This window comes from Clarias gariepinus, chromosome 28 (genome assembly GCF_024256425.1).
Source record: "Clarias gariepinus isolate MV-2021 ecotype Netherlands chromosome 28, CGAR_prim_01v2, whole genome shotgun sequence".
NCBI classification, from domain to species: Eukaryota; Metazoa; Chordata; class Actinopteri; order Siluriformes; family Clariidae; genus Clarias; species Clarias gariepinus.
The window spans coordinates 9,260,070-9,287,059 of NC_071127.1; the positions used below are offsets into that span (position 1 = coordinate 9,260,070).

Sequence of the window (26,990 nt, forward strand, 5' to 3'; positions counted from 1 at the left end):
TAGAATGTGTGTCCAAACTTTTGACTGGTACTGTACCTTTGATCTGTTTATAGGGTTGAGGCCTCAAAGGGGCCAAGAGTGGCAACTGACTCCGGTGGGTGCTGGGCTTTGAGCCTGTGACCTTTTAATCAGTAGTCCAATATTTTAACTAGATGTCGCCAGATATTTCTGTTATCTCCTATTATTATTATTATTATTATTATTATGTGCTTTGATATAGATTGGCACCCCATCCAGGGTGTACCACACCTCATGCCCTAAGTCACCTGGGGTAGGTTCAAGGCAGGTAGGTTCTTTATCCTGTGTGTACAGGATAAAGCGGTATAGACGATGAGTGAGTGATTATTATTATTATTATTATTATTTGTAGCAGTAGCAATAGTAGTAGCTTGTCTGTCACTCAATCCTAGATACTTGTTAGACACTTTTTTTTTTTATCTCAATTGAAAGTCAAAAGCCAGACTCTGACTTTTTCCAGCGGAGATTTGAACTCGCAAAGCAAAGCGTTTAAATAAATTAACTCTGGGATACTCACCACGATGAGGTTCCACATGCGCGCCGCCTCAGCTACCAGCGTGGACACCGAGCTACAGCCGGGCATCAGGACGATTTTTATAGGCTCCGTGTAGAGCAGGTCGTACAGCAGTTTAGTGGCTTCCCCAGGGTCGCACTGCAAGCGCAAAAGAAAGAGAATTGAGTCGCTGGTGCAAATTTCACATCTTACCTCCGAGCCTATTTGATGCGTAGCGTGGTGTGCTGCAAACAGACGCAATATTTCTCCACCGCCGCCGCTGCATTCCATGTGGGGTACATTCGAGAGATTTATTTAACGCAGCGTCCCACTGAGAGACGGAGATGGAGATCCCGAGATAAGTATAATAAGCATTTAAAAGAAAACATCGATTCATCCAGCACCGTGGCCTCCATCGTAACTGTCTGAGAATCGCTGTTGTTAGATTCATCTTAAATGTAGTGTTGAGGAAAAATCAATATCTCATTCAAATGATAATTGCGGCCTAACGCCCGCATTGATCATTGTGTTTCGGAGAGGAATGAGCTGCGGTCGGCGGCCTTGGGCCGTGATCGTGATGGAGAGGGTGTGCGTTCTTATTCGGTTTCAGGGACAAAGACTCGCATTTTAATAGCAAATAACACTGCATGCACGTCGAACAACAGTACAAAACTATGAATGCAGGCTGATTACATAGGCACGGAGCTTGATTTTGTTTGATTGGTGCAATCACGCAAATTGAATCAGCGATGCCCTCCAGCAACAGACTCCTCTGTATTTAACGATGTCTGATCTGGCAGTCGTGCATCGACGCAGGTTCCCCTCCCTTCCTCTGTCTCTCTGTCTTTCTCTCTCTCGACGCTGTTAATTTCAGCTAAATGCACAGATAAATCAGGAAATCGTTGGAGTCACAACAAAAGGTCCGCTTTTAGTGCGGAACTGTCGGCTTTGTCAGAATTAAAATGGTTCGGTGTAAAAGGCACAAAAGTGATGAGACGTTGCACACAATTAAAGCAAATGGGAAAATCATCCATTGCCATTTTTTTTCTGATACAGCAATCTGTCCACATGTCCCGTTTAATAATGCAGATAAAGCGAACGCCTCTTGTCGCCCAACGATACAAACATCTGCGTTATTTCCTCCATCGGAGTCCATTTACGCCACAGGATTCATTTGCAACATTAACCGTTCTCAATCGGCAAAGTAGGGAAAACACTACTCTAAATCTAAAAATACTACTACTAAATCTAGATACATTTTCCACTGAGCAAAATAGTTAAGCCTAAATAACAACAGCGATATTCCGTTCTGAAACGGTAGCTAGCATACCAAACTAGCTGTGTAAGTGTACGTAGCACCAGATAGATTTCCGCTCCTGGAGGACCCTCTGACCCGCACAGTTCAATGTTTTCTTAAATCCCAGCACACGTGATTTAAATAAATCAGCTAATAAATTCAGCTACCAGACTGTACCAGTCTTTCCTGAATTGAAGCAGGGAGTGATGGAGCAGGGGAATCAGCGTTACAGTATGCATGACAGGAAGTCCTCCAGGACAAGAGTTAAGAAGCACTGGATTACCAGCAAGGGCATTAGGTGTCATTCTTGTCATCACATTATGCAGGACTTCACCTGCTTGATGAAAGGTCAGAGGAGAAAGGCCAGATTGGAGAGACTACAATGACTTACATAACCACTCATTACAACCGTGGTGAGCAGAACAAACATCTCAGAAGGCACAGCTTGGTCAACTTTGGTGCGGACCTCCTACAAAAGAAGATGACCGCATCTCCTAAAAAAGGGGTCTTCAAATCCAGTCCTGGAGGGCCAGTGACCAGCACAGTTTGTAATGTACAGTGTGTACCAAACTGTTGGACACTGGCCCTCCAGGACTGGATTTAAAGACCCCTGTCCCAAAACATTTGTGTCAGCCAAGAGCAAGCAATCCAAACAGGTCAAAAACAGGCCTCGCAGCTTTAGGGTCAGGCTTCGATTCCCACCTCTTTGCATTTCCACCCATGCTTGGTGGGGTTTCCTCTTGGTGATCTAGTTTTAGTGAAATTAATGGCTCATTGGTAGGTTTCTCTCCTGCCATGCCGAAGCTCTAGGTTCAATTCCCACCCCCAGCTGCTGGATGCAGTGCCGAGGCCCAAGCCTGGTTAAAATGGGAGGGTTGCATTAGGAAGGGTGTACAACCAGCGCCAAATTGTGTGTATATCAAATGGTCCGCTGTAGAGACAGACCCCTCAACGGGAGCAGCCGTAAGACTAACAGCAAATTAGATAAGGTTAAATAATGATCAGCACCTTGTCCAGGGTGTCCCCTGGGATAGGCTCCAGGCTTTCTGTGACCCTGAACAGGATAAACGGTCCAGACAATAAGCAAGCAAGAGTGTAAAAGAATAGTCCATCCTCTAAATCTTGATGTGAACATTCAGTAGAGGTCATGATGTTACAGTAAATAAGCAGGTGTTTCTATTAAAACCAACAGCGAGTTTATACTTATTTATTTATGTCAAGGCGGTGTGCAAACGGAGAAGGGAAGCTGTCCTCATACAAGCAACGGCTCATAGCCCATGAAATATTCCACAGCTCTTATTAGGACATTATACATTCATGCGGCGCGCCAGGAGCAGTCGAGCGACGAGACTTGTGTTACAGCCTTGAGGACGTTTGCTACCTGATGAAGTCCTTCAGATGCTCTGGAACATTTTCGAGATTACACCGTGATTACTTTCACCTTGACTTGCTGACGGGCCTCACTTCACTTTTATTCCCTTTCCCCCTTGTTTTTCTATCCGTCCCTACAGTGCCTTGCATACATACATATTCAATCTTCTTGAACGGGACTAGCTTTCATTTATTTGGATTATACATCATGAATTTACATTAAACTAACCCGTATTATTAATGTGCGAGTGTATGAGCTTAGGGGTTAGCACTGTCTTCTTGAACTTCCAGGGTCCGGGTTTGATTCCCACCCGGACTTGTGTGTGTGGAGTTTACATGTTCATCCCATGCTTGGTGCATTTCCATCAACAGTCCAAAGACATGCAGATTAGGATAATTGGCGTTCCCAAATTGCCCGTAGTCTTTGTGTTTGTTAGTGTGTGCCCTGTGAAGGATTGGCACCCGGCTTATGCCCTAAGTCTCCTGGGAGAGGCTCCAGGCCCCCTGCGACCCTGTACACGGGACAAATGAGTGTGTGTGTGTGTGTGTAGGAGATGTGATTGAAAGCTGTGAAAGCTGCAATTAGAATTGATCAAAAACAGAGGTTGTATTTTACATTTCAATTCCTAAACAGGAAAAGAAGGGGAAACTGTCAGGGGAGTGAATACTAAAGCGAAGCAGTGTAGCTATCCTCTTGTGTTTGTACTGCTAGTGCAGATTGGCAGCAATCTCTCTTTCTCTCTCGCTCCATCTCTTTTTTTTTCTATCCCTGAGGGAAGTGATGCGTGAGGATCACTCTCTCCGTAGTGCAGCTGGGTCCCATTCTGCCAAATCAACTGAAAACCCTGCCAGGCCAACTGTTTTTTATTTTTTTCCCCTCCTTTTTTTCCCCTGAACGTTCAGATATCTAAGGTTTAAGAAACAAGGCATAAAACTCACGTCAGTATTTATTGACCGACTTCAAATAACACAACAGCACATACAGTACAGTATCACAGAGAGATGAGCACTATACAGAAGGGAAAAGATTTCCCGACATGTTTTCGTTACGTAATGTTGCTGTTCGGTGATTATGATTCCGAACAGGTTCGCTCGGGATTAGAGACCTCGGTAAAATTTACAGAGATGAGAGTGTGTCCGTGATGTACAACTGCTTGTCAGATTTAAAAGTCTATAATATAATATATAATACAAACCAATTGTTTTGATGTTTATTAACCCATAACAGCCTAGACCCATTTCTCCCTAAAGGGACATTATGAGGGATAGAAGACGGACCAAGTACTGTAGAGCACATGAACACACTTTGAAAGACGTCACTAACAGACTGCCTAAACCCTCAGCTAGTGGCTTAGTGGTTAACACAGTCTCCCTGCAGCTCCAGGATCCGGGTTTCGATTCCCGCCTCGGAGTCTGTGTGCATGGAGTTTGCATGTTCTCCCTGTGCTTGGTGGGTTTCCTCTGGGTACTCTGGTTTCCTCCCACAGTCCAAAGACATACATATTGTGCGTGAAAGACGTGTGAATGTTGACTGAAAGTCCCACCACGGTCGTAAAAATGGGAATAAAAGGGCCAGGGGTAGCTCAGTGGTTAAGGCATTGGACTACGGTTCGGAAGATCCCAGGTTCAAACCCCACAACCACCAAGTTGCCACTGTTGGGCCCTTAAGCAAGGCCCTTAATCCTCAACTGCTCAGATGTGTAATGAGATAAAAAAGTAAGTCGCTCTGGATAAGAGCGTCTGCCAAATGCTTAAATGTAAATGTAAATAAATACAAAGGTCACCATTGGCCTCCATGGTCCCTAGCTGGACTACAGAGGTTCCTAGATGGATGGAATAAATAGATAGTAAGATCATAAGCATTCAGCATCACCAGTATACTAATCACCAGCCTGATTCTTTGCATTTGTTTCTCACATTGGCAATAACTTGCAACACCTGCAATTATCCAACCGGTAGGGCGGAAACGAGCACAATGTATCCGGTCTTCAAGAGCCCAGTTGCCTCAGACTACCGTCCTTGACTGACAGCATTAAAACCCACTCATCTGCCTTAAGGTTTTATGCTTCATGTTGTGTATTCTGAGATGGTTTGCTGGTTATACATGGTCATAAAGTGGCTGAGAGATACCCAGGTAATAATAAACGGTAATGCATCCATCATCCATCGTCTATATGACTTACACCGGGGAAAACAGGAAACAATCCATTGTGGGGGGTACGACCATTCTGGGGGTACACTGGGGGCACATTTGAGAATAAAAAAAACAACCAGCCTGCACTGTATATCTTTAAACTGTAAAGAGAACATTGAAACCTCACATGAAAACTTTTTTAAATAATAAAAAAATCCTCAATTTTGGAGTGTTTGTATATTCCATACTTGACACTTCACCACCATTCCAAAAAATATCCATGATTGCCAGACTTAACGAGTATAAGTACCTTTCTCCAAATGAAAATAAGTTAACGTTACTTTAACCGTCCAGATTGTAGATGTTGTGCTGGCAGGAAATGAGCTGGAATCGGCAGTAAACAAACCTGGCGATTGGTGTTAAATCTTCTAATTTCACCGTTATTGCTTTGGCCGTTATCCATTATATCAGCTAAACCTACAGTACAATATAGGTCACGCTGTAATTACTGACTGTAGCCCATTTGTTTCTATGCGCGATTTGTTAGCCACGCTCCGCTCAGTCCCTCGAGAGCGTGGCTTTTCAGATATTATTGGGAAGGAGACACCGATGAGTGTGTATGTGTGTCCTGCTCTCACATGCTTTAACTTTCACACTGTTTAACTGTAACAGCTTTATCAATATACATTTTTCTTTTAATACCAGAGGCAGGTTTGCTGAGTTATTTATTATTTTTTGCCGCTGCACAACATAATGAATTACACCACATCACTGTCGAGTGCTTAATTCTCATACTGTAGGTTAGAATGATGATATTATTTCCTCTATCAGCTATAACAGCCCTGAACCTGATTTAAATCACTGGTTTATATCGAAGTGTTAACACTAATCCATTTCTACCTCAGTACTGACACCTGACTCAAACGGACTCGTACGACCAATCGACATATAATGTAAGCGTAACAATTTGCTAGAACGAAAAAGGTAATAATGATGAATGATGATGTTCCTCCGGAGCAGAGGACGTTACACTATTTTATCTTGTTAACTTCAACAGAGAGGATAAAAGAGAAGCTGATGAAAGAACAGCTCTTTATAGCCGATGTAATATTAGTAGTAATATGAGCGAACTTGTTTGCGGATGCGAGAGTAACTGTAGCCGCGAATAGACAGAAAGTTACATTTTTCATTTGTGAACAAATGATAAAAATTGGAATTGTAGGTAAATTGCTGCGGTATTATGAGATAAGTAAAACATTTTCGAACTATATATATATATATATAAAATGTTTTATTGTGCCTAAAAATACTGTTTAATCCGGGGATCGCTGGTTCGATTCCCGGGTGATGCTGTTACCTCTCACAGTCGGAGCTAGCGCTTTCCTCCGAGTGTGTTACTCCGCCCCTAACAGTGCGTGAGCAAGCAGTTCGAAAAGATGCAGTCGGCTGGCGTCACGCAGTTCGGAGGAAACACGTGATAGTCTCCGACCCTCCTGGCTGAATGGTAGTAGTAGCCTTAATGTGGGAGCCCCCTAGTGACGGGGAGGAATTGGACACGACTAAATTAGGGAGAAAATCTGGGAAAAAATCTAAAATAAATAAATAACTAAAGTACTGTTTAAAAAACTTTTTTTTTTTTATGTCTTAACCTCAGCAGCGACCTCGTTTCCCCTCTCGCCTGTTCCAACCACTCAGCATTATTCAGCATCACCAGTATACTAATCACCGGCCTGATCATCTGCACCTGTTTCTCACTGGTTCATGCTTTAAATTAGATGTTTTTTTTTAAACAAGAAAACATCCATCTGAACTGCTCAGGTACTGGGGCGAAAAATGTATGAGAGACATAGGGAAGAGTTAAACATTTGTAGTTGTGAGAGTGAAAATATCTGGACCAGCCTAAGAAACACCTGGTTTAAAGCTTTAAATGGAAAAGTAAATTAAGCGGTGCAGCACAATAGCTAGTCTATTAGACTTTCATTTAAAAAAAAACAAAAAAAAAAAAACCCTCTCCATTACAGCGCAGGTTATCTTCGGCTTGATACTGCAATTACGCTATTAGCCACGGCAATTTGGTGTACGTAATTAGCATTAGTGGTAGCTTAGAGAATAAACTGCTACTTTTAATTCTTCAACACAAGCATGGCTGATGACGAACACACAGAGGGAATGATGAGATAGACCCAAGTTTAGGATATCAGCAAAGTACATCAATTTATTATTATTATTATTATTATTATTATTATTTATATTGCATCAGATATAATCCACGATAAAACCCAATATGATGCAATATGATGACATTCCCATCCGTCACATTGTACAAATAACAGTCACATTGTCTCCTTAATAAATATAATCGCATTTTTGTTTGGGGGTACAATATGACCGCACCTGTCTTCTATCAGGTCACATATCCAGAGCGTAATAATTCACAAGCTTTCGCGAGCTCTGCTTTATTTTCTTTGGAAAGAAAAACAAGTAAGTAAACAGAGGCAATAAGGGCATTAATGGCTTGGCAGCATATGCAGCCTGAGTGACTCGCTGATCTAATGCTGGACTCGGAGGAAATTAGATTGCAGTCCAATCAAGGGTAATAAATGTTGGCACCCTGTTTAAAGAAAGGCCACGATCGGAGGTGACACTCGAGCTGAATCCTTAATGCCGGCGTCTCTCCTCGTCAAGCCTTTTCCTATTAAAACACCTGCCACATGGAACTGTCCGTGGTGCTGGATATATGTTTATACATGCACATGTACATTCTCATACACATAATAATAATAATAATAATAATAATATGATTGTTGTCATGGTTACGTCCCGGAAAGTGCTATTCCATTCACTAACACCGGATCCTGCGTGATTCCTTTGTGCACAAATCCGTGGCAGTGTTATTGCTTATTTTCATTTATTGCCACGAGCGGTGCTGAAACGTAAATATAGGTCTAGCTGAAACAATTATTTACGCTAGCTGTCATGATTGCTTTTCACAATAGGTAGTACACACACCATTAATTTCGGTCTGTAATTAAATTTTGATTTGTATTACAAAAGAAAAAAAATACAAATAAGGCATTTGCCAGCAAACGGGAGGCAGGTCAGGTTTATTTATCCATACTATAGAGTTAATAACAATTTTTAGCATAATCATGTTCGAATGTAACCAACAATGTGACAAGGGGTCTTCGACGAATGGAACTGTTTGAACCTATAACGTAATCCTACTGTATTCCTCATAGACCTTCATCTCTGCATCATCCATCATTTTTTAAATATTGTTTTTATCATTATGTCTTACATAATTATAAAACATATCATATTGGCAATATTATAAATGATATACCAAGTTGGTAGATTTTCTTTTTTTTTTTTTACATATATCTAAACATCATGACCTGGCTTACTAGGCTTAAACATTCATTCATCTTATATACCGCTTCTCCTGTGTACAGTGTCGCAGGGGCCTGGATCCTATCCTAGGAGAATTAGAGCACGAGGCTGGGTACATCCTGGACAAAGTGCCAATCCATTGCAGGACACACACACACACACACACACACACATCAAGCAATTTGCGAATGCTTATTAACCTAATCTGCATGATGCAAACTCTACGCACTCAGACCTTGAGGCAGGAATCCAACCCCCGATATGCAAGGCGACAGTGTGAACCAATACGACTAAGTTTAAACAATATTTCAGAAATAAATCACTTAAGGGAAGTGCTGGTATTGGAACATAATCAACATTGTTGATATTATTTTATTATTAAAGTAATACAATTATTACATTTTATTATGACTCCAGTTTGCCAACACTAAAATTTTTTTTTAATGCACATAACACAGTTTAACATAATAATTCTGTATTACGTTGTGGTGTGTAAAACCGGCATTTCTTTATATGTTCCTCATTTGGGAAGCTTGTCGAAATCCTCAAACAAGACAGTGTATAGATATATATAAAGATATGTATAATACTGCCGTTTGCTTTGCTTCAGTTGTGCATTGATAGTAAACGTGAAAGGCCTCGTCTGGTCTCCGTATGCATGCTCACGTGTGTGCTCGGCCACAACAACACTGACCCGCTTGCTTCATCTATTGACTCATCTGGCCCCATTTTTGCCATAAATGTAAAAGGATGCTCTCTCTCTCTCTCTCTCTATCTTTCTGACTCACTTTCCCTTTGTGGTGGGAATCTGTGGAGTTATGTGTTTGTTTGAACTGCAGTCGTCTAGGTAACTGTTGCCATGCCAACCAACAGCCCCCAGCATCCCCCTCCCTCTTGGTACCTTTGAAGTGGGGCTCCAATGCAGAGCCGTTTCAGCCAATCACAGCGGAGTTCTTAGCAAAGCCAACCAGTCAGAGCGAGTTAACTGTTTGCAGCCTGTGTATGTGTGTGTGTGTGTGTCTTTGAGGCTCGAACTCTTACTGTGTGTGTGTGTGTTTGTTGGCATCTCCGAGGCGGGGGAGGAGGTTAGCAGGTGGGAAACGACGGCGTGAGAGTGAGAGAGGGGAACAGCGCGAGCGAGCGGTGCGAGATAAAGAGACGGTCCCATGTCGCAATAAATCTAGTTGAAGTGCACATAATCTAGAGGGAGACGCATTCCAGCGCCATAACGGACAACCTCTCATTACTTATGTAATCACAACATAATACGGAACGAGCCGGATGAATCACACGAGGACGGTTTATTCTTTATTATCGAACTAATCATAACTAATGACAGATCGCTGGGATGGATCTGGAATTCCGCCGGCCCGTATTTAAAGAAGAACTGGAAGACATAATTAACATCATCTAAGGAGTGAATAATTATACACAGTTCTGTACAGGATGCATCAGCTCGCTCGCGCACTCAATATAACCAGATGCAATGAACGAATTAGATTTAGATAAGGAAATGTACAGACCACATGTCCAGATCGTTGCCTTGGAGAAACTTAATCAGAATGTTTTACAAGCTACGAATAATCTGTAGTAACAACAATAACGACATACCGTATAGTCGCTGGTCTTTTTCCTACTAAATGACTTTTTATATAAGACAATGACTTTAAGGGGGAAATATCAATCAACATGTGACATTTGTTGATCACATACACGCACAATACAGAACACGTATGATCAAAATGTACAGTATATATATCTGTGAACACATTCACATTTTTTTTCAAAATCACTTAAAGACCAGCCAACCTGCCTTGATACTGCATTAAGATCATGAGATGTATTCATCCATCGCTTACCCTGCTATCGTAGTAGATCAGCTCGAGCTCGTAGTCCGGCAGGATGTCGGTCCGCTTGTTCACCAGGTCCAACGCCATCTGAGCCGAAGGTAGGCACGCTTGACCCCCGGGCCATCCTCCGCTCATGGGGAACAAGGCGCCGATGTAGAGCTTCTTCTTTCCTAAAGCAGGGCAGGACCAGGAGAGGAGCAGAGTGAGCGAGATGAGCGCCAGCCTGCGAGACCACCCTACAGGGTACCGCCCGGCCATGACTCGAAGTGTGCACTTTACTTCTAATGTGTAATATTTTATTATTATTATTATTATTATTATTATTAATAATTTGTCTAATTGGCTTCGGAAGAACGTCCGAGGAGGGAGTGATGGAGTGGAGGCTGCACCGCTGTCTACTCTTTCAACATCCTCATACTTTCAGAAGTCATAGTTTCCCCAAGTGTGTTTAAAAAAAAAAAAAAAAGCCTGATGAACCATACGGCCGATCTCGTTCGATGCTAAAACGGCGTAACTGAATTAACAGTAGTCGTAAGGAGGCTAATAAGGCTAATAATTAACACAGGCGCAGGCCAGCGAGTCGGTTAATTGAATTTCGGCACTCGATAGTAGTTGATGATAATTAAACGGGGCTGTTTTCATTCCGGCCGCGGGTCATAAATATAGCGTAGCGTCCACGCGGTACGTTACTCCTACGGCTTGTTGGTGCAAGTTTTAGAAAAGAAGAAGAAGAAGAAGAAGAAGTGCCCGGGGAGAAGTACAACGTCTATGACACTTTTCGCATCGACTTTACAGAAAAGATGCATACGTCTGCGTACTCACGGCTTTGTCACGAACATCGCTCCACTGTTCATTTTTCGTACAAACTAACGTCACATTTTGTTTAACAATCGCTGCGGCGCGAGAACGTCCACTCAAGCTAAACCCTCCTCGGGATCAATCATTGCTGAATCTATGAGGGCGACGGAGCCGGTGCGTATAGTGATCGCGGATAGTCCCGTGGAGATCGAGGCTTTGATGGAGTTTGATGAGCCGAAAGAACGAAAGGGATAAACGATATACGGAGAGATGCGCTTTCTCGGGATGCAGCAGGGAGACTGAGAGAGAGGAGCAGAATGTGCCAGGTTTTGAGTGAGAGAACGAGGGAGGGGGGGAAACAGAGAGCGGGAGAGAGAGAGAAAGAGAGAGAGAGAGCGAGAGAGAGCTGCAAGGCAGATAAAGGGGAGGGCTTGCGCTCGCTCCTTCTCTGTTTCACAAACCACTTTGAATTTGCAACCCTTTAACGCAGGCGCTCTCATTTATCTCCCTCCTCCCTCTTTCTTTCTCTCTCTCTCTCTTTCTCTCTCTCTGCCATCTATGCACAGGATTTTCTCATCCACATCTCCAAAGGGACCCGCACATGCTTTGATGCTTTTCGCTTTCGACACCTGCTACTCATCCCGCGTCCGTGTTAATAACGGACGTTTAATTATAACCGAACGGACGTTTAATTATAACCGAACAAAGTATTTCACTTTTTTTAGACTTCGCTCGAGCAAAAACAAACACATGCACTGACTGTATAGCGCGTCTCTTTCTCTCCCTATCTCTCTCGTAAAAACCCTTCCATCCGTCTCCATCAGCCAATCAATGGAGGCATTTCATTTAGCAAGGGATCATTAAGCAAGGTCTGAGAGCTGAGCCGAACTGCATTATCACCCCGGGGTTCTCGCTCCCACACACAATCCTCCACCTCTTCATCACCGCAGTCTCCCTTTCCTCGCTCACTAATCCCTGGGGATTGTGCACGTTCACAACACACAGGGAAGACACTCTCGCTAATCCCTCTAAGGCGTATACAAGTTCAGCGATGAATAAAATCTGAAAAAAAATAAACCCACATGGTCTGACACCTGTGCACGCTGTTTGATGTTTCTCTGCTACTCTTCATCCTTCAATTTAAGTAACACTGTGTTTTCTGTCTCTTTGTCTGTTCCGTCAGTCTGCTCTCTCTCTCTTTATCTCGCTCTCTCTCTAATCCTGAGAGTCTTTCTTCATTCATCCATTTATCCGTTTCAACCTCTATCTCTCTTTCTCTTGGCCAGATATATGCAACACGTACTGTATACAAACATACATACATACATACACGGTACTTATGTATGTACTTATATTTGTATTGGAAAAGCTTTTACGAAGACCAGCCATCTGGATGACATCATTAACGTCTAGACAGATTTGCAGCTTGACTGTGACGGAGCGAGTCCCTGACAGATTTCCCTGAGAGTTCACATCTAAAAGGCTAAAAGACTCAGGTATAATACACTCATTCCGTTTCCCATACTGTAAATTAGAGGTGTGCATGTATTATTTATCGCACCGCTGGAGTCTTTCCAGCGCTCAAAACCGCTTGTTACGCGCAGCTGTTTCAAAGAATAATGCATCGCTAATGCGTTGCTAAATCAAGGACACCGCAAACTCCTGATAATTGTACTTTCGCCCAAGACAATGAGACACGGGAGAGGAGCGAGCACATTACTCTGCGTGAGCCGCCCGGAGCACTCTCAGGATCCTTGCTCCATAAATTCTCTCGACATCTTGGTGCAAAGCTGATTAGCCATTCTGGACTCCGTCTTAAACAACGGGGTAATTTTATAAAAACCAGAGAAGCACTTTAAGGGAAGTGCTCTGCTGGAAAAGGAGTATCTGGCATCCATCTACACCATCACTCCTACAACACACATATGGTGCAGTACAGTACACACCAGCTTTAAGACTGTCATGGAATATGTAACGCATATACAGATATCATGTGTAACTGTGGTTCCTTTGGCAACAAGAGACATTCCAGCAAGAACCATGAGGTTGTAACTAGGTTATAAACAATGTTGCTTTTAAAAGTTGATTATTTTGTAATAATGCTAGAGGAATGAATGACCCTAAAGTAATATTGCTAATACAACCTCAGCTGTGGAATATTGGGCTACTGATCGGAAGATTGGAGGTTCGAGCTCCAGCACTGCCAGGCTTTCATTGTTAAGGCCTTGAGCAAGGTACTAAACCCTGTCTGCTCCAGGGGGCGCTGTATCCTGGCTGACCCTGCGCTCTGATCCCAGCTTCCAACTGGGATATGCAAGTCAAGTAGTCAAGCTGGCTTTTATTGTCACTTCAATTAATTCATAAATTAACAACTTACATTAACAAAAAAACTAACTAGCTAACTTGGAGACCTAATTAGCCGGCTAGCTGGGACAGGACAGATTGCCATTTGAAGTTAAACAGAGAACTATCTTCGTTTTTAAACAAAAGAGACAACATAAAGTGCACGTGCAAATGTGCAAACAAGGGCGTATTTTCATTGACCTATAAAGTTGATGTGACAAGTAATTTAATTATTATTACAGGTACTCCCCGACTTACGAACATTCGAATTTCCGCAGATACGGACAGACACCGGATTTACAAACATTTGTAGATGCGAACAAATCACGGATGTAGCTCATGTATATCGTTTAAAAAATAGACACTGCAGTGCACCAGATACCAATATTTACAATTATATACAATATTTTCACTGTGTGAATAAAGTGAATGTATAAAATGTCCAAAGTCCAGTATATTGTATGTATGCGTGTTTGTGTGTAGTGTGTGGGAGAAATGAGTCGGCCTCAGCGGTTTTAATGAATCAGTCAGAGAGCACAATGATAGAAAATGTCTGTCCTCTAAAGCAGTCCCGATGGTGAATACTCTGAATTTCGGAAAATCCTCAATTCGACAGAGTTCACAGTCCAATACAGTGAAAACAGCTCTAAGACAAAATGGCATCCACTCAAGTGCGCAGTAAACACCATGTAGCTTTGTAGTGTTGTGTCAGCTGACCCCGCTGCGTCATTGGGATTCCCCCTGCAATTAGGAGGCGCAGTCTCAAGAGGGTATAATGTAGAACCAAAACACCAAACCTGGGTGTTTTTTTATGCTTTACATTAAATATTCGTGTCAAAGGCGCATACGACTTAGTTTGTCTGACTTACGAACGAATCCGACTTACAAACGTATATTGGAACAGAACTTGTTTGTAAGTTGGCGACTTACTGTATTATTAAAACAAACAGCAGAATACTAACATTTACCAGTAGGATTAGTGCCGCTCAACATCCAACTCCATTTCAATTACTATTCTTAACAAAAGGTTCTATGTTGGATCGGTTTGGACCAAGGCCTACTCAGGACTGTAGTGTAGTTGCAGGAAAGTAGGTATATACACCGCCTGACCCAAAAAAAAGTTACTTTTTTAGAAGAATCAAACTATTGGACTGCATCAGGCAAAGACAACAACTGAAAAGATTTGAAATGACTGGAACTCGGTTAAGAACCCTTCAACACATTATCAAAACATCTGGAGGCAGTGTTATGATCTGGTGTTGCTTCAGTCGCTCAGGTCTAGACTAAGCAACATTATGTGGCAAAAAAAATGAAGTCAGCTAACAAACTTGAATGTACTGAATAACAAATCTATGGAGTTTTTCTTCCCTGATGGCACGGGGTGTATTCCAGGACCCATATTGTGTAAGAGTGGTTCTGGAAGCGTGAGGAATCATTCTATACTTTACTTTCACAAGTTTGTCTATTTAGCATTTTAAGTACACACACTTTCTTTAAAACTGCACACTGTTATGTTTTTTTTTTTTTTTTCAGTGCTTTTACTGGTAAATTAGCACAGCCTTCACCCACTAAATCCACTTTTATAGTAAATGAAACACTAACCAAGCAATTCTCCTGGGTGTTATTAAAAGCTATTTGAGAGCTCCTTATTTCCACACAGAAGCCATGCTTATTGTCAGCACATGTTCTCTTCTTTCTGAATAGAACGGTTCATATTGCAGGAACGCTACAAGACGAGAAAAATGGAAAATATAGACTTCAGAGACCCGTCCCTTCAGAGTGCTGTCCTTCTGTCCACCTGATTAGGCAGGCGGCCTGGTCAGTATTTCATCCATAATTCATAAGACATGCTGTCACTTAATAACTGTTTCAAATAAAAAAAAAAACTACTGATTAATGGTGTTATAATGTTTTTATTATCTGATCTCTTTCAATCTAATTAAATAAGATTAGAAGTTACATTTTTTGGCGTGACTATATTAGAGGAGCGGCGTTCAAGTCAATCCGGGACTTGTTGAATAAAGGACATAAAAGTGATTTACACCTTAAGCACAGTTCAGCGAAAGGAACGGCTTATCCTTAAAAAAATCAACAGACTTCTGGAAAAGACGCATCTGTCTGTGCAAGCTGTACACACGATCATTCAACAACACCACTTGCATGTTACAGGAAGCCGGCCGGGAGTTATCACCACATCCCCCGTACATGTCCAAGTCATTTCGACATGTTTGGGCCATTTAAGGAGTTCCTGGGAGGCCGGCGTTTCAGATGTGAAGCGCATGAAGATGTGGGATAAGTGCATTAGTGTAGCAGGGGATTATATAGAGAAATGAAGGAAGTTTTTACTTTTTATTCTGTACAATCCAAAGTCCCGGTTTAATTTGAACAACCATCGTAGTGTTAGCAAAAGACAGGTCTCCCAGAGAGCATTCAGTATACAATTGGTCTGAAACTGGACTTAAGGAAAACAGGACGTATCATTCAGTAGAATCAAAGTAACGCCGTTATAATCTAATAATGCCTCGCTTTCTTGCAGACCGTCAGTAGATCTTTGTTCCTGGATGTCTACACAGTACGTATCATGATCTCAACCTGGCATTCATTTCCATAACCCAACTCTTTAAACCAACTCGAAAAACGCTACCTTTCTGCTTTAAAGCTTTTGAGAAAAGAATCGCGTCTTCATGGCTTTTCTTTTCGGAAAGGCATCCCGCCATGCTAGACCGAGCGCTGTCAAAATTAGTATGGATTTCCATGCACGCTCTTTGAAAGGAATGTCAAGGTTGATGGCAGCAGGAGAAATACTGAGGTGGAAGCTTTTCCTCTTGAGAGAAATCCAGCAGCTGTCATGTGGTGCTCTGTGAGGCTGAAGGAAGAGGATAAGGATGAGGAGGAGGAGGAAGAGGAGGAGGTCAGTGGGCTCTGTCTCACGTGCACAAAAAAAAACAACACATGCCTCAAGACACATCAAAAATATTACATGCATACGCGCGCCGGTGTAACAGAAGCGCTCTCGCTGGAGTCCCGGCATGCGGATCATTTCGACGTGCTTGACGCAAGTATCGCTCTTGTTTCCGAACCTCTCCGTGGTTAAAAACTGGTTTAAAACTGACAATCATAGACGCGACGCAATAAAAAAATAAACGGGAACGTTGTGTCCCGAAGCTTCCAACCTAAACAAAAGCGGTGAACACAATGGAATAAATCAGTGACACTCCCTAATCGATGGTTTGTTTGTTTGTTCCTCAGGGATTCGTGGATAATAATGCCACTTTGCAGCAGCGTGAGACGCTCCTGGCGTCTCTGAGGCCATTTAAGACGCATTACCACAATGCCTGGGGTGAAAGGGCTGAAAAAAAAAAAAAAGAAAAGATGAAGCCTTAATTACAGGAATCGTCTCAGTCGGAGTGACAGAGTTGTTCTCTACAACATACCGTCCTGAGCATGTCCTCTGCGTTAATGTGTATTTCCATTAGAACGAACGTCACAGAAATAATGAAGTCGAAGGCTCGTTATACAGTCGCCTAACCGGGCTCTATGACGTGCTTGTGATATCCAGTAATGATATAAAACGTGTCGTATGGTATTGGTTAAAACCGTTCATGCTTCAGTGGAAAACCCGAGAATAGAAGTAGCACAGGTGTTGTGACAGCCACAGGTGTCAGAGATTTAAGACGTGCCATTTCAGGTTTTTTGAAAAAGCTGCCAGATAAATCTAAACTCTTCGGCGGTAATGAACACTCCCCTGCCCTCCATAGGCAAGAGGAAATGAGCGAACTGACAGCTGGCTGCTGGCTAATGATCATACGGCAGCGCGAGCGGAAAAAGTTGCGCGGGTTGCCAGGCTGGCAGCAGGACAGACCGATTGGACCTGCCGGTTGCCAGGTCACAGCGGGCCACCGTGATTGGTCGCCCAGGTTGCCAGGTCGCTGCAGGGCTCCACGATTTGTTGCTTGGGTTGCCAGGTCACAGCTGGGTGGCCACGATCACCTGTCGAGGTTGCCGGATGAGCATGCTGACTCAGAGGACACCGAGGAAGAGTATACCCCGAGAACTCCGGGGGTGGGGGGGGGGAGTTGAATAAGTTATCCGGGTGGCGTCGGCCCCCGAACAAAAGAGCCACACCCAACCCAGTGGATTGTTTTTAGGTAGGAAAAAAAAAAAAAGGCATACAAATAGCACAGTTGTCTGATGTGATGCCCTCCTCCTACCCACTCCTCCACAATGCTGCTGTGGAAAAGATTTCTGCACAGAATCGTCTGCACACTTCTCGTCTCATCACCATAGTAATCCTTTTATTTTCAAGGCACGGAGAGAGCATTCTCCCGGAGGATTCGCTTCACTTGACACCAAATTTCATTTGTTGCTAAATTCCTGGATTTGAAATTGCATCAGCGCCGTTTTTTTTTTCCCCGGCTCCCCATAGGTAATTGACAGATTGCATTCTCCGTGAGTAGGGGCGAGAGAGAGTGAGCGAGAAAGGGAGAGACAGAGAGAGAAAGAGAGATCACTCAACAGTGAGGGAACCTGAAAAAGCAAACCCACGCAAAGCTCGAGCAAAGCTCACGTCGACTCGCGTAAGAGCATGCCCGGGTTCGGCGTTCCGATACGGAACGTTCGTAAGGGAGACGGCAGAAGCCATCAGCGGTTGAGTGGCAAATCGCTAGCCGGCGCGCTCACTGCTCCGCTGAATTGGAGTGTGAAATATGACCAGGCGCTGCTTAATAACACACCTGCTGCTTAGAGCGTCTGTTCGTTTCAATCCTCCGCTAGCCCAGTGATGGTTAAAACTCTCGGCTCAGGAGCTATGACTCACCCCGCTGATTAACTCTCACTCAGTCCGGTCTTTTTCATTCATTTCACTCCGTCACGACGTGGACCCGAAAAACAACTTCACGCATGGTGCATTCCTGTTCCTTAAGGAAGAGGTTAAAAGCCTTGTTCTACCGAATAGTGTAGTATGTAAGAAAAACACTGTGTGAATCCGGGTTCGATTCCCACCTTGGAGGTTGTGGGCAAGTTTAGAGAGGGGGGGAGGGGTTTCAATCCACAGTCCAAAGACATGCAGATTAGGCTAATTGGTGTTTCCAAATTGCCCACAGTGAATAAATGTGTGAGTGTGTGTGCTCTGTGATGGATTGGCACCCCGTCCAGGATGTACCCCGCCTGTTTCCTGGGATAGGCTCCAGGGCCCCTGTGACCCTGTGTAAAGGATAAAGCGGTGTAGACGATGAGGAGTGAGTGAGTGTCTGAATAGCTAATGATATTAAATTATGGCGTATTATATTCAGTAGCACCTCACTCAAGTGTACATACATATTTTGCACGATTTACTTGATAAACGGGGTCAGGGGTGGCTCAGTGGTTTAACGCATTGAACTACGGTTCAGAAGGTCCCAGGTTCAAATCTTACGACCCCCATGTTGTCATGTTGTCATGTTGCATCTGCCAAATGCCTTAATGTAAATAATGTCAATGCAGCATATCTCTATAAATGAACCTTAAGGACCTCTCTAGTACTTTATTTAGTTTTTTCGATAAATACCTTTCCAAGTAAAAGATACAGTAATGAAGACTGCTATCTTAGTCCTAATAAAAAAACAAAAAAGTAGGGTGGACAGAAATACAAGGGATGTTCGAGTCAATCTGGGACTTGTAAATTAAGGCGAAAAACTGATTGACATTTACAGAAGCCTTTAAGAACAGTGCGTGGATGAGACTCTTAGTCGCGATAAAACTTTCAAACATCACTTGTACGATATGTGAACTCGTGCCACAGTCCTGACCTCGCTCCAAGCCATTTCCACATGCTCGTGCTATTAAGGGAGTTCCTGGGAGGCCAGCGTTTTAGAGTTGCAACAGTCAGTCTGAGCGTGGCTCCATCGTACTGAGAAATCTTTCTACCTTGATGGTATCCAAGCACTAGTGAGATAAGTGCCTTAGTGCAGCAGGGGATTAGAAAGGTTCTGTTATTGGGCACTATCGGAAATCCTGGTTTGACTTGAACGCCAATGGAGGATAATGATAATAATGACACATAATTGTTGTTTCCGCTCATGTAGAGACAACACAGACACACCGATTTGATTCTGATCATGTAATTGTGCTGCAAAATCCAAACAAAGCATAGAGTCGGGAATAAATAAATAAATAAATAGATAACACATCTGGCCACATCTGTTGTACTATACAGTATAGTAGGTATAATTATATATATATATATTTTAAAGGATACAGTAACACATGGCTGTGAAATATGATTACATGCTTCTCACCTTCATACTGCATCAACAAAATAAGCTAAATGAAAAAAAAATGATTCTAACCCTAACTCTAACCCCAGGGCGCACCAAATACAGCAAATATCAATCCCATCCCTCTCTCTCTCACTCTGTGGTTGAATATAATAATGTTAATGTGAGCTGCAGCCCATCCATAAAACAGACTCTAATCAGCCTGTCTTACTGCGAGCGCAGCCAAACACACTCTGCTATTTCTGGTGGCGACATCCCTCATGTTTATGGCGCATCTCTTATGATTGTGTTGTCACGCGAGCGCTTATTTCATGCTCTGGGAGCGCTCGGGAATTTTTTCCGGACTTTGTTTCAATGAATAAGAGACAAGGGGATTAATAGGACTGATGCGATGGTATTTCCAGGTCAGCGGAGAGGAGGAGTACAGTAGAGTAGAGAGCGCAAGCAAGGACGTTGACAAACAACATGAGAAACAGGGTTCGCTTGAATCAGCAGTCCGTTCGCGATGAAGTCGCGGAGGGTTCGGTCTATTAGAGACGATCCGAGAGAGAGGGAAGAAAGAAAAGAGCTGTGGCTTTTAAACGGCTACCGTTTAAACATGTAAGTAGGTAAATGACTCGAGATAAGAGATGAGGAACTGAGCAACGGATTGAGATGCCATACGAATCATTTCTTTTCACCGACCCGACAAACCATTTAACCTGGGCTGAGCTGACAAGCTGATGGAGGGAGAAAGGGTCAGCAGGACACGCCGATAAATCACAACTCTAATGACAGAGGAAACTGCAGCTCACAACTGATAGGCCATTGACTGTGCCTCTCTCTCTCTCTCTCTCTCTCGCCCTCTCTTTTTCCACTGCAGCCTTCGAAATCATCAGTGTGAGACGGAGCTGGGTGCAAAAAGAAAAAAAAAAAGAAAAAAAAGAAAGAAAAGCGAGGGTATGTAACGACCTTGCAGGGACATGCTGGCTTTGTAATCAGCGGTAAGATGTAATACAGTCACCTGCCCGAGATCAAGAGCTCAAGCTATGAGCAAATAACATACAGTCAAAAACACAATACTAGTCCTGTTTTTATTATTTTCATGCTATATATAATTCATAAAATAGACATAAATGAAAAATTTAAGCCTAATTCCAGCAGTTTTGCAAAGATTATTTTATATGTGTCCCAAAAATGGGACATACCGTCTCGCTTTAAACGATAATCATTTAATATGCAATGATTTATATTTCTTTATGAGTATTGATACGAAAATTGGTGTAAGATTCTAAAAGCGTACAACCTGTAAAAACTGTTGCTTAAATTGTGTTTTTGTTTAAAAAAAAAAGCCAAAAATCTGTAGTGTCCGTAACCATGTCAAATTCATGTTGCAATATCTTAACAATTTTGCATATTAGAATAACACACTTTTTCAGGTTTATGTCATTTTATGTGAAATCTAAACTAGCCAAGTTTCATCTGAATGACAGTTAAGATCATTAAAAGATTTAAATTCAAAAAAAGTTACATGCACACAATATAAAAAGGGCACGAAATTGTTTTTAGCAAAAATCTGTTAAAAAATCTGAATGTGTATGTATATTTACCAAAAATAAAGCATGTACAGTAAAACCTCGGATTGCGAGTAGCGCGGTTTGCGAGTGTCCTGCAAGACGAGCAAAAATTTTTCATTGTTTTTGACTTGTCTTGGTTTATGAGTACAGAGTACCATTTATCACGTATGATTACAACTGAGCCAGCGGTTTTTCTCTCTCTTGCGCTGCGGAATTGTGGGTAATCGTCTCCCCTGCTGGGTCTTAGTGCATGTCTCTTACTGATATAATTATATCCGTTATATGCGGAAAGACAGAAATACAGTGGTACCTTGAGATACGAGTTCGTATTGCAAATAGCATTTTCCCATAGGAAATAATGTAAATGCAGCTAATCTGTTCCAGCAACCAAAAAAAATTATCAATAAAACGAATCATATTTTTACATAGAAAAACTGTTAAAACTTTAAAAAAAGACATGCCATTAAGGTCAAATATAAAATAAGCAGACATTAAACCTCACTTAACCTTAATTTATAATTCCTCTTGGCTGCTTTAAAAATGAAACTGAAAGTGCCTTCGTTTTCATCTTGCTATCATCCTTGTTAACATTCTTGAGACCCATGGTGCTATGTCTTTACTTAACCTTGCACAAAATGCAAAGGTAAAGCAAACAAGTTTTGAACAGCTCCCAGACATACACATGGTTCGGCTTGTCTGCTCGTATGCTAACATAATGTTTTCCACGCCAATGCAAATGTCGTGCAAAACTCTCAGTTTTTAAGGCGTTTGTATGCTAAGATACCGCGGTAGCAAGCAACTGATTATTTCTACCAATAAAGGAGTTCTGAAAATATTTTGGTTTTAATAGTAAGAAAGCCAGCGTACAATATTGTAAAGGGTATTTTATTTATTATTAACTTCTTCATGAGTTACAAAGCTTAATGTCTTAAAAATGCACATACATAACTTGCTTCTGTCATTTATGTAACTTTAAGTAACTTTAGGGCAAGAAACAAAAAAAACAGATAATTAGACACAAAAAACACTTTTTTTTTATGGTACACATTTAAACATAATGAGTTTAATATTTAAATAGTTCGATGTGTTTATAAAATAAGTACACTGAGAATTTTTGAAAGATTTTGATTTTTTTTTTCTATAATAAGGTATTAAAATCATTTAATTTATTATTAAATCTATTAGTGTATATAAATTGTAAGTAGACAGTTATAGTTATAGTATAGTTTTAAATATCCACAATATATAAGCATTTAGCTATTTATACAGTAGGTTTAGACATCCGGCCGTGCTTCCTGAGAATGCTAGTGTTTGGCATTCTTTTTCAGTTTGTACCAAGGTTTTCAACACAAGTGATGTTATCAGCCATGACTTGACTAAAATATAGATGATGCGTTTCTTAGGATTTTGTACAGCCCTCTTTGAGCTGACTTGAGCTGACACACACTTTACAACTTTGTCCAAACTCCGACGATCAATTTTAGATCCAACTAAATACACAGATCAGCCATAATGCTAAAACCATTAACATTAAAGTCACCTACAGTACATTTGGGAAGCTTTGGACCGTAAGGGCATGACTCCACAAAACATCTGGGTGTGCTGTTGTGTCTGGCACACCATTGGCAAATCCATTGGGGTCTGTGGATTGCACGGTGGGGCCTGCGGGGATCGGACTTGTTTGTCTCGGGCATCCCAAGGGATTTAGATCTGGGGAATTTGGAGGCCGGATCAACAATTGTTCAAAAAACTGATTGACTGCTAAGCCCCATATGTGTCAGGCTGTTACGCTTATACAGCAGCTAGCACAGCTGTATTTAAACACCATCATGCCTACTGCCCTTTTTGTTCTCTCCCCCTTTTCTCCTGGTTATGGTAGTCAGGGAGTTAGGTAAGACTCGATGTATTTTGGTATGTTTTTGTTGTTAGGTTGGGTAGACTTTCGTGGCTCTAGTTAGTGGGTTTGGTTTTTTATTTTGGCATTGTCGGCTCCTGAAGATATTACCATGTTTGTAAATACTTGTACATAGAATTAAACTGCAGTTGATCTCATGACCAGTATTTACAGTACTTGTTTCAGCGGCTTGTGGTGCATATGGAAAGACTGACCTTGGGTTAATGTTATGGCTGATTGCTGCAAATACAAGATTAAATAGAAGGGATAAGCGTACAAAGCTTTTAGCATGATCAATATCAGGAATTTGCTTTCATTTAGACCTATTAATGGGGCGGCACGGTGGTGTAGTTGCCTTGCACCTTCAGGGTCCGGGTTCGATTCCCATCTCTGTGTGCATGTTCTCCCTGTGCTTGGTGTGTTTCCTCCGGGTTACTCTGGTTTTCTCCCACAGTCCAAAGATATGCAAATTAGGCTAATTGCCTGTTCCCAAATTGCCTGTAGTGTATGAGTGAGTGTATGTGTGTGTTTGCCCTGCGATGGATTGGCAATCCCACCGCCCCCCAACCCCTACCCCCCGCCCCCCCTCCACCCCCGTGACCCTGTATACAAGATATAGCGGTATAAACGATGAGTGAGTAGACCTATTAATGGTGCAACCTCTTTAATAGCAAATGGTGAAATTCCTTTTTACAATTTTCTAAATTCTAAATTCTCCCAGATTGTCAGTGTGCCCAGTGATGTTTGGGACGCATCCCACCCGTGCCTCTTTTATTGAAAAAAACATATAATGTTTAGGTTTGAATTTGCAGTTCTAGACCAGATTCTCATTGATCACACTCATTGAAGGCTTATTTCCCCCTCTAGCACATCTGTCCAATTAGCACATCTGTACACGTAATGTCCTGCTTCAATTAGACAGAGTGTAATTAAACATGCTGTGCTTTTAATTAAAATGCCTTTTAAATAGGCAGAAATTAGGCCAAATTGATTAACAGTATCAGTTTGAAAAGTCATATAATCTAGTAATAGACATGAATAGAGGTGCTAATAAAAATGAATCTAGCTGGTTATATGTAACACTTACTCTAATTGATAATAAAAGACGATAACACCAACTTTCTAAAACAATCGCTTGATTAGCGGAATATTATCCCGCTATAATGACCTGAAGCTCATCAGACATCAGACAAGAAGAAATGGGAAATGCGCAGCTGTGACTCACTGTCCAGGAAGATCGAGGCACATGAGCCTGTGAGACGCCGAGGTGTGCGGTGTGACGAAGACGAAGAGACAAATGAGCAGAAGGCATATGGGAATGGTCATAAAGCGAATGGAAAGGGAGATGGAGATAAGGATCAGGTTATTGGCTTGATGAAGGTGGTCCTGATGATGAGGTTAATTCTGATCACCTTGGCGACCGCTGAAGATTGATGGATGAGTTAGAAGGAGGCGACAGAGGTTTGAAGAAGACAGAGGCTCAGAGACAGAAAATGATGAAAAAGGCCCACCTCGTAGACGACAGCGTCTGGACTATGATGAGCAATACGGTCGCTCTGAGCCCATGCTCCATCAGGAGATGGAGTAATTGATATTCCTGACATACCGCTATCCTTCCTTAATGGCATCCCTGCGCTTTAGAGAACGGTCAGAAGGCACACGCAGTCTTCTTAAGAGCTATAAAATTCTGTCTGGCCAAAATTTCCAGTCTTTCCAGACCCAATTTGATGTTACATTTATGCCGGAGGGGTGTAAAGAGTCACCCCTGTTTGATTTCCAAACAGTACTGGAATGTAAAACTGTACATTAGGAGGAAATTTATTATTATACTGTAATTATAAGCAAGGTTTAGTGACAATGTGTTTGCTCAACACTGTATCACATTACAATATATCGATATTATGCTCAGTTCTAATATATTAAATTGCTTTATTGCTCATTATGGGAGTACACATCTCGAGAATGAGTATTAAATCTCATTATGTAGAGAGAACTGAACAGATTAGAGGCGTTGCGTTGTTCCAGTCAAAGTTCTCGCTTTATACATTACTTGTGAAGCATTGCTCTCATCATGCTCTCAAAAACCTGTTGGAAAGTGTACAATAGAAGTTTCCCCCAAAGTTTAGTCGTATCCAATGGTCCAAGGGTTTGCCTTTACAACAGCAAATTGGGACCAAATGTGCAATAGGATGTTCATTAAGCACATAAATTAAACACCTCAAATACCTTCCTGTTCTACTGACCCTCAAGCCTCCTAACACACAATATGGCAGCAGATTAATTCCTGCTATCTGTTATAGGATGGGTTCCCAATGGGCTCAAGGTTTCTTCCTAGTGTCATCTCAGGGGGTTTTAACTTGTCACTGTCACCCTCGGTGATTTATACATATTTTTTTTTTATACAGTTTGTAGTCTAAACTCTAAAGTGTGTGCAATGCAGCAAGTATTTGGACAGAGGTGGGAATACGTGGGACGTGATTAGGATGAAAAAGTACCAGTGTGGTGAATACAAGCTGCTTGAAATCCCAGACACTTAAAACACACCATCGAGAATATGAGACGGTTGTTGATGGCAACTAATTACTGTAGGAAATTTTAAATGCGTCTCCGATGTTGTCAGTGAGGTTAAATGCGTCTTTCAGGACATCACCGGGACCTGTGCTGGTTCCAAGTCTTGGAAAACATGCTCACTGTACTGTTGCATCACAACACAGTCATTTCTATAACTATATAAACTTCAGGGACATCAACCTGTCCATTTAGAAAGTACAAGTAATGAATCAGTTTCACATGTGAAAGCAGGTGCAATGGAGAGGCAAAAGCAAGACAATGCCCAGAACGAGGAAAGGGTTAGCAAGTGGTTTCCCCTTTCGTTATCCTTCCTGACAGATCCTCAGGTTTTGTGTTGTGCTAACGTCTTTATCACTTTACCGCTGCATCTTTATCACATTACCTGCAGCCTAATCAGGTTGCACAGGTATTCAAGCGGTCGCAAAAAGATTGGCTGTGTCTGCCAGCAGAGTCTCAAGAGCATGGAAGAAACACCTGGAGACCACAGAAAAGCTGGACAGAGCCATAGAAGGGCAAAAACCAATTAAAAGTGCCATGATGATCTAGGGAGGCATATCCTTGGAGGGCCTTCATGTCATAGCCAACTGCCGTGGGGTATTAGAATGACATCCTTAGAGTGACTGTCGGACATTAACGTTGGTGCAATGGGCCTCCTAGTGCAGGATAATGCCCAGCCTCATGTGTCCAGAGCACGTACGCAGTTCCCGGATGGCAGAAGCACTGATGGCCCTCACTGATCTAAATCCAATTATGCACCTATGGGACATTATGTATCGTTGCATCCGATCCCGCTAAGCACCAACGCAGACTTGTCCAGAAGCTCACTGAGGCTCTGATCCAGTTCTGGGAAGAGATGGCCCAGGACACCATCTGCCAACTCATCAGGAGCATGCCCAGACATTATCGGGAGTGCATACAGACACATGGGGGCCCATACACACTTTTGAATCACGGGACAAGTTGATTAAATTCCCATCACTCGGACGGGCGTGTGATTTCAATTTTTCACTTAGGGTGATTT

The 26,990-nt window shown here is 42.2% G+C and overlaps 1 protein-coding gene across 1 annotated transcript in view; it reads right to left on the bottom strand.

Moving 5' to 3' along the window:
- Window positions 1-26,990, bottom strand: part of gabbr1b (gamma-aminobutyric acid (GABA) B receptor, 1b) — a 98,339-nt gene that overhangs the window by 49,382 nt on the left and 21,967 nt on the right. Inside the window, exons 6-7 of the mRNA XM_053490380.1 lie at window positions 10,563-10,723; window positions 536-670 (exon numbers count right to left, since the gene is read on the bottom strand). Coding sequence (XP_053346355.1) covers window positions 536-670; window positions 10,563-10,723 — 296 coding nt within the window. The remainder of the gene's footprint in view (window positions 1-535; window positions 671-10,562; window positions 10,724-26,990) is intronic.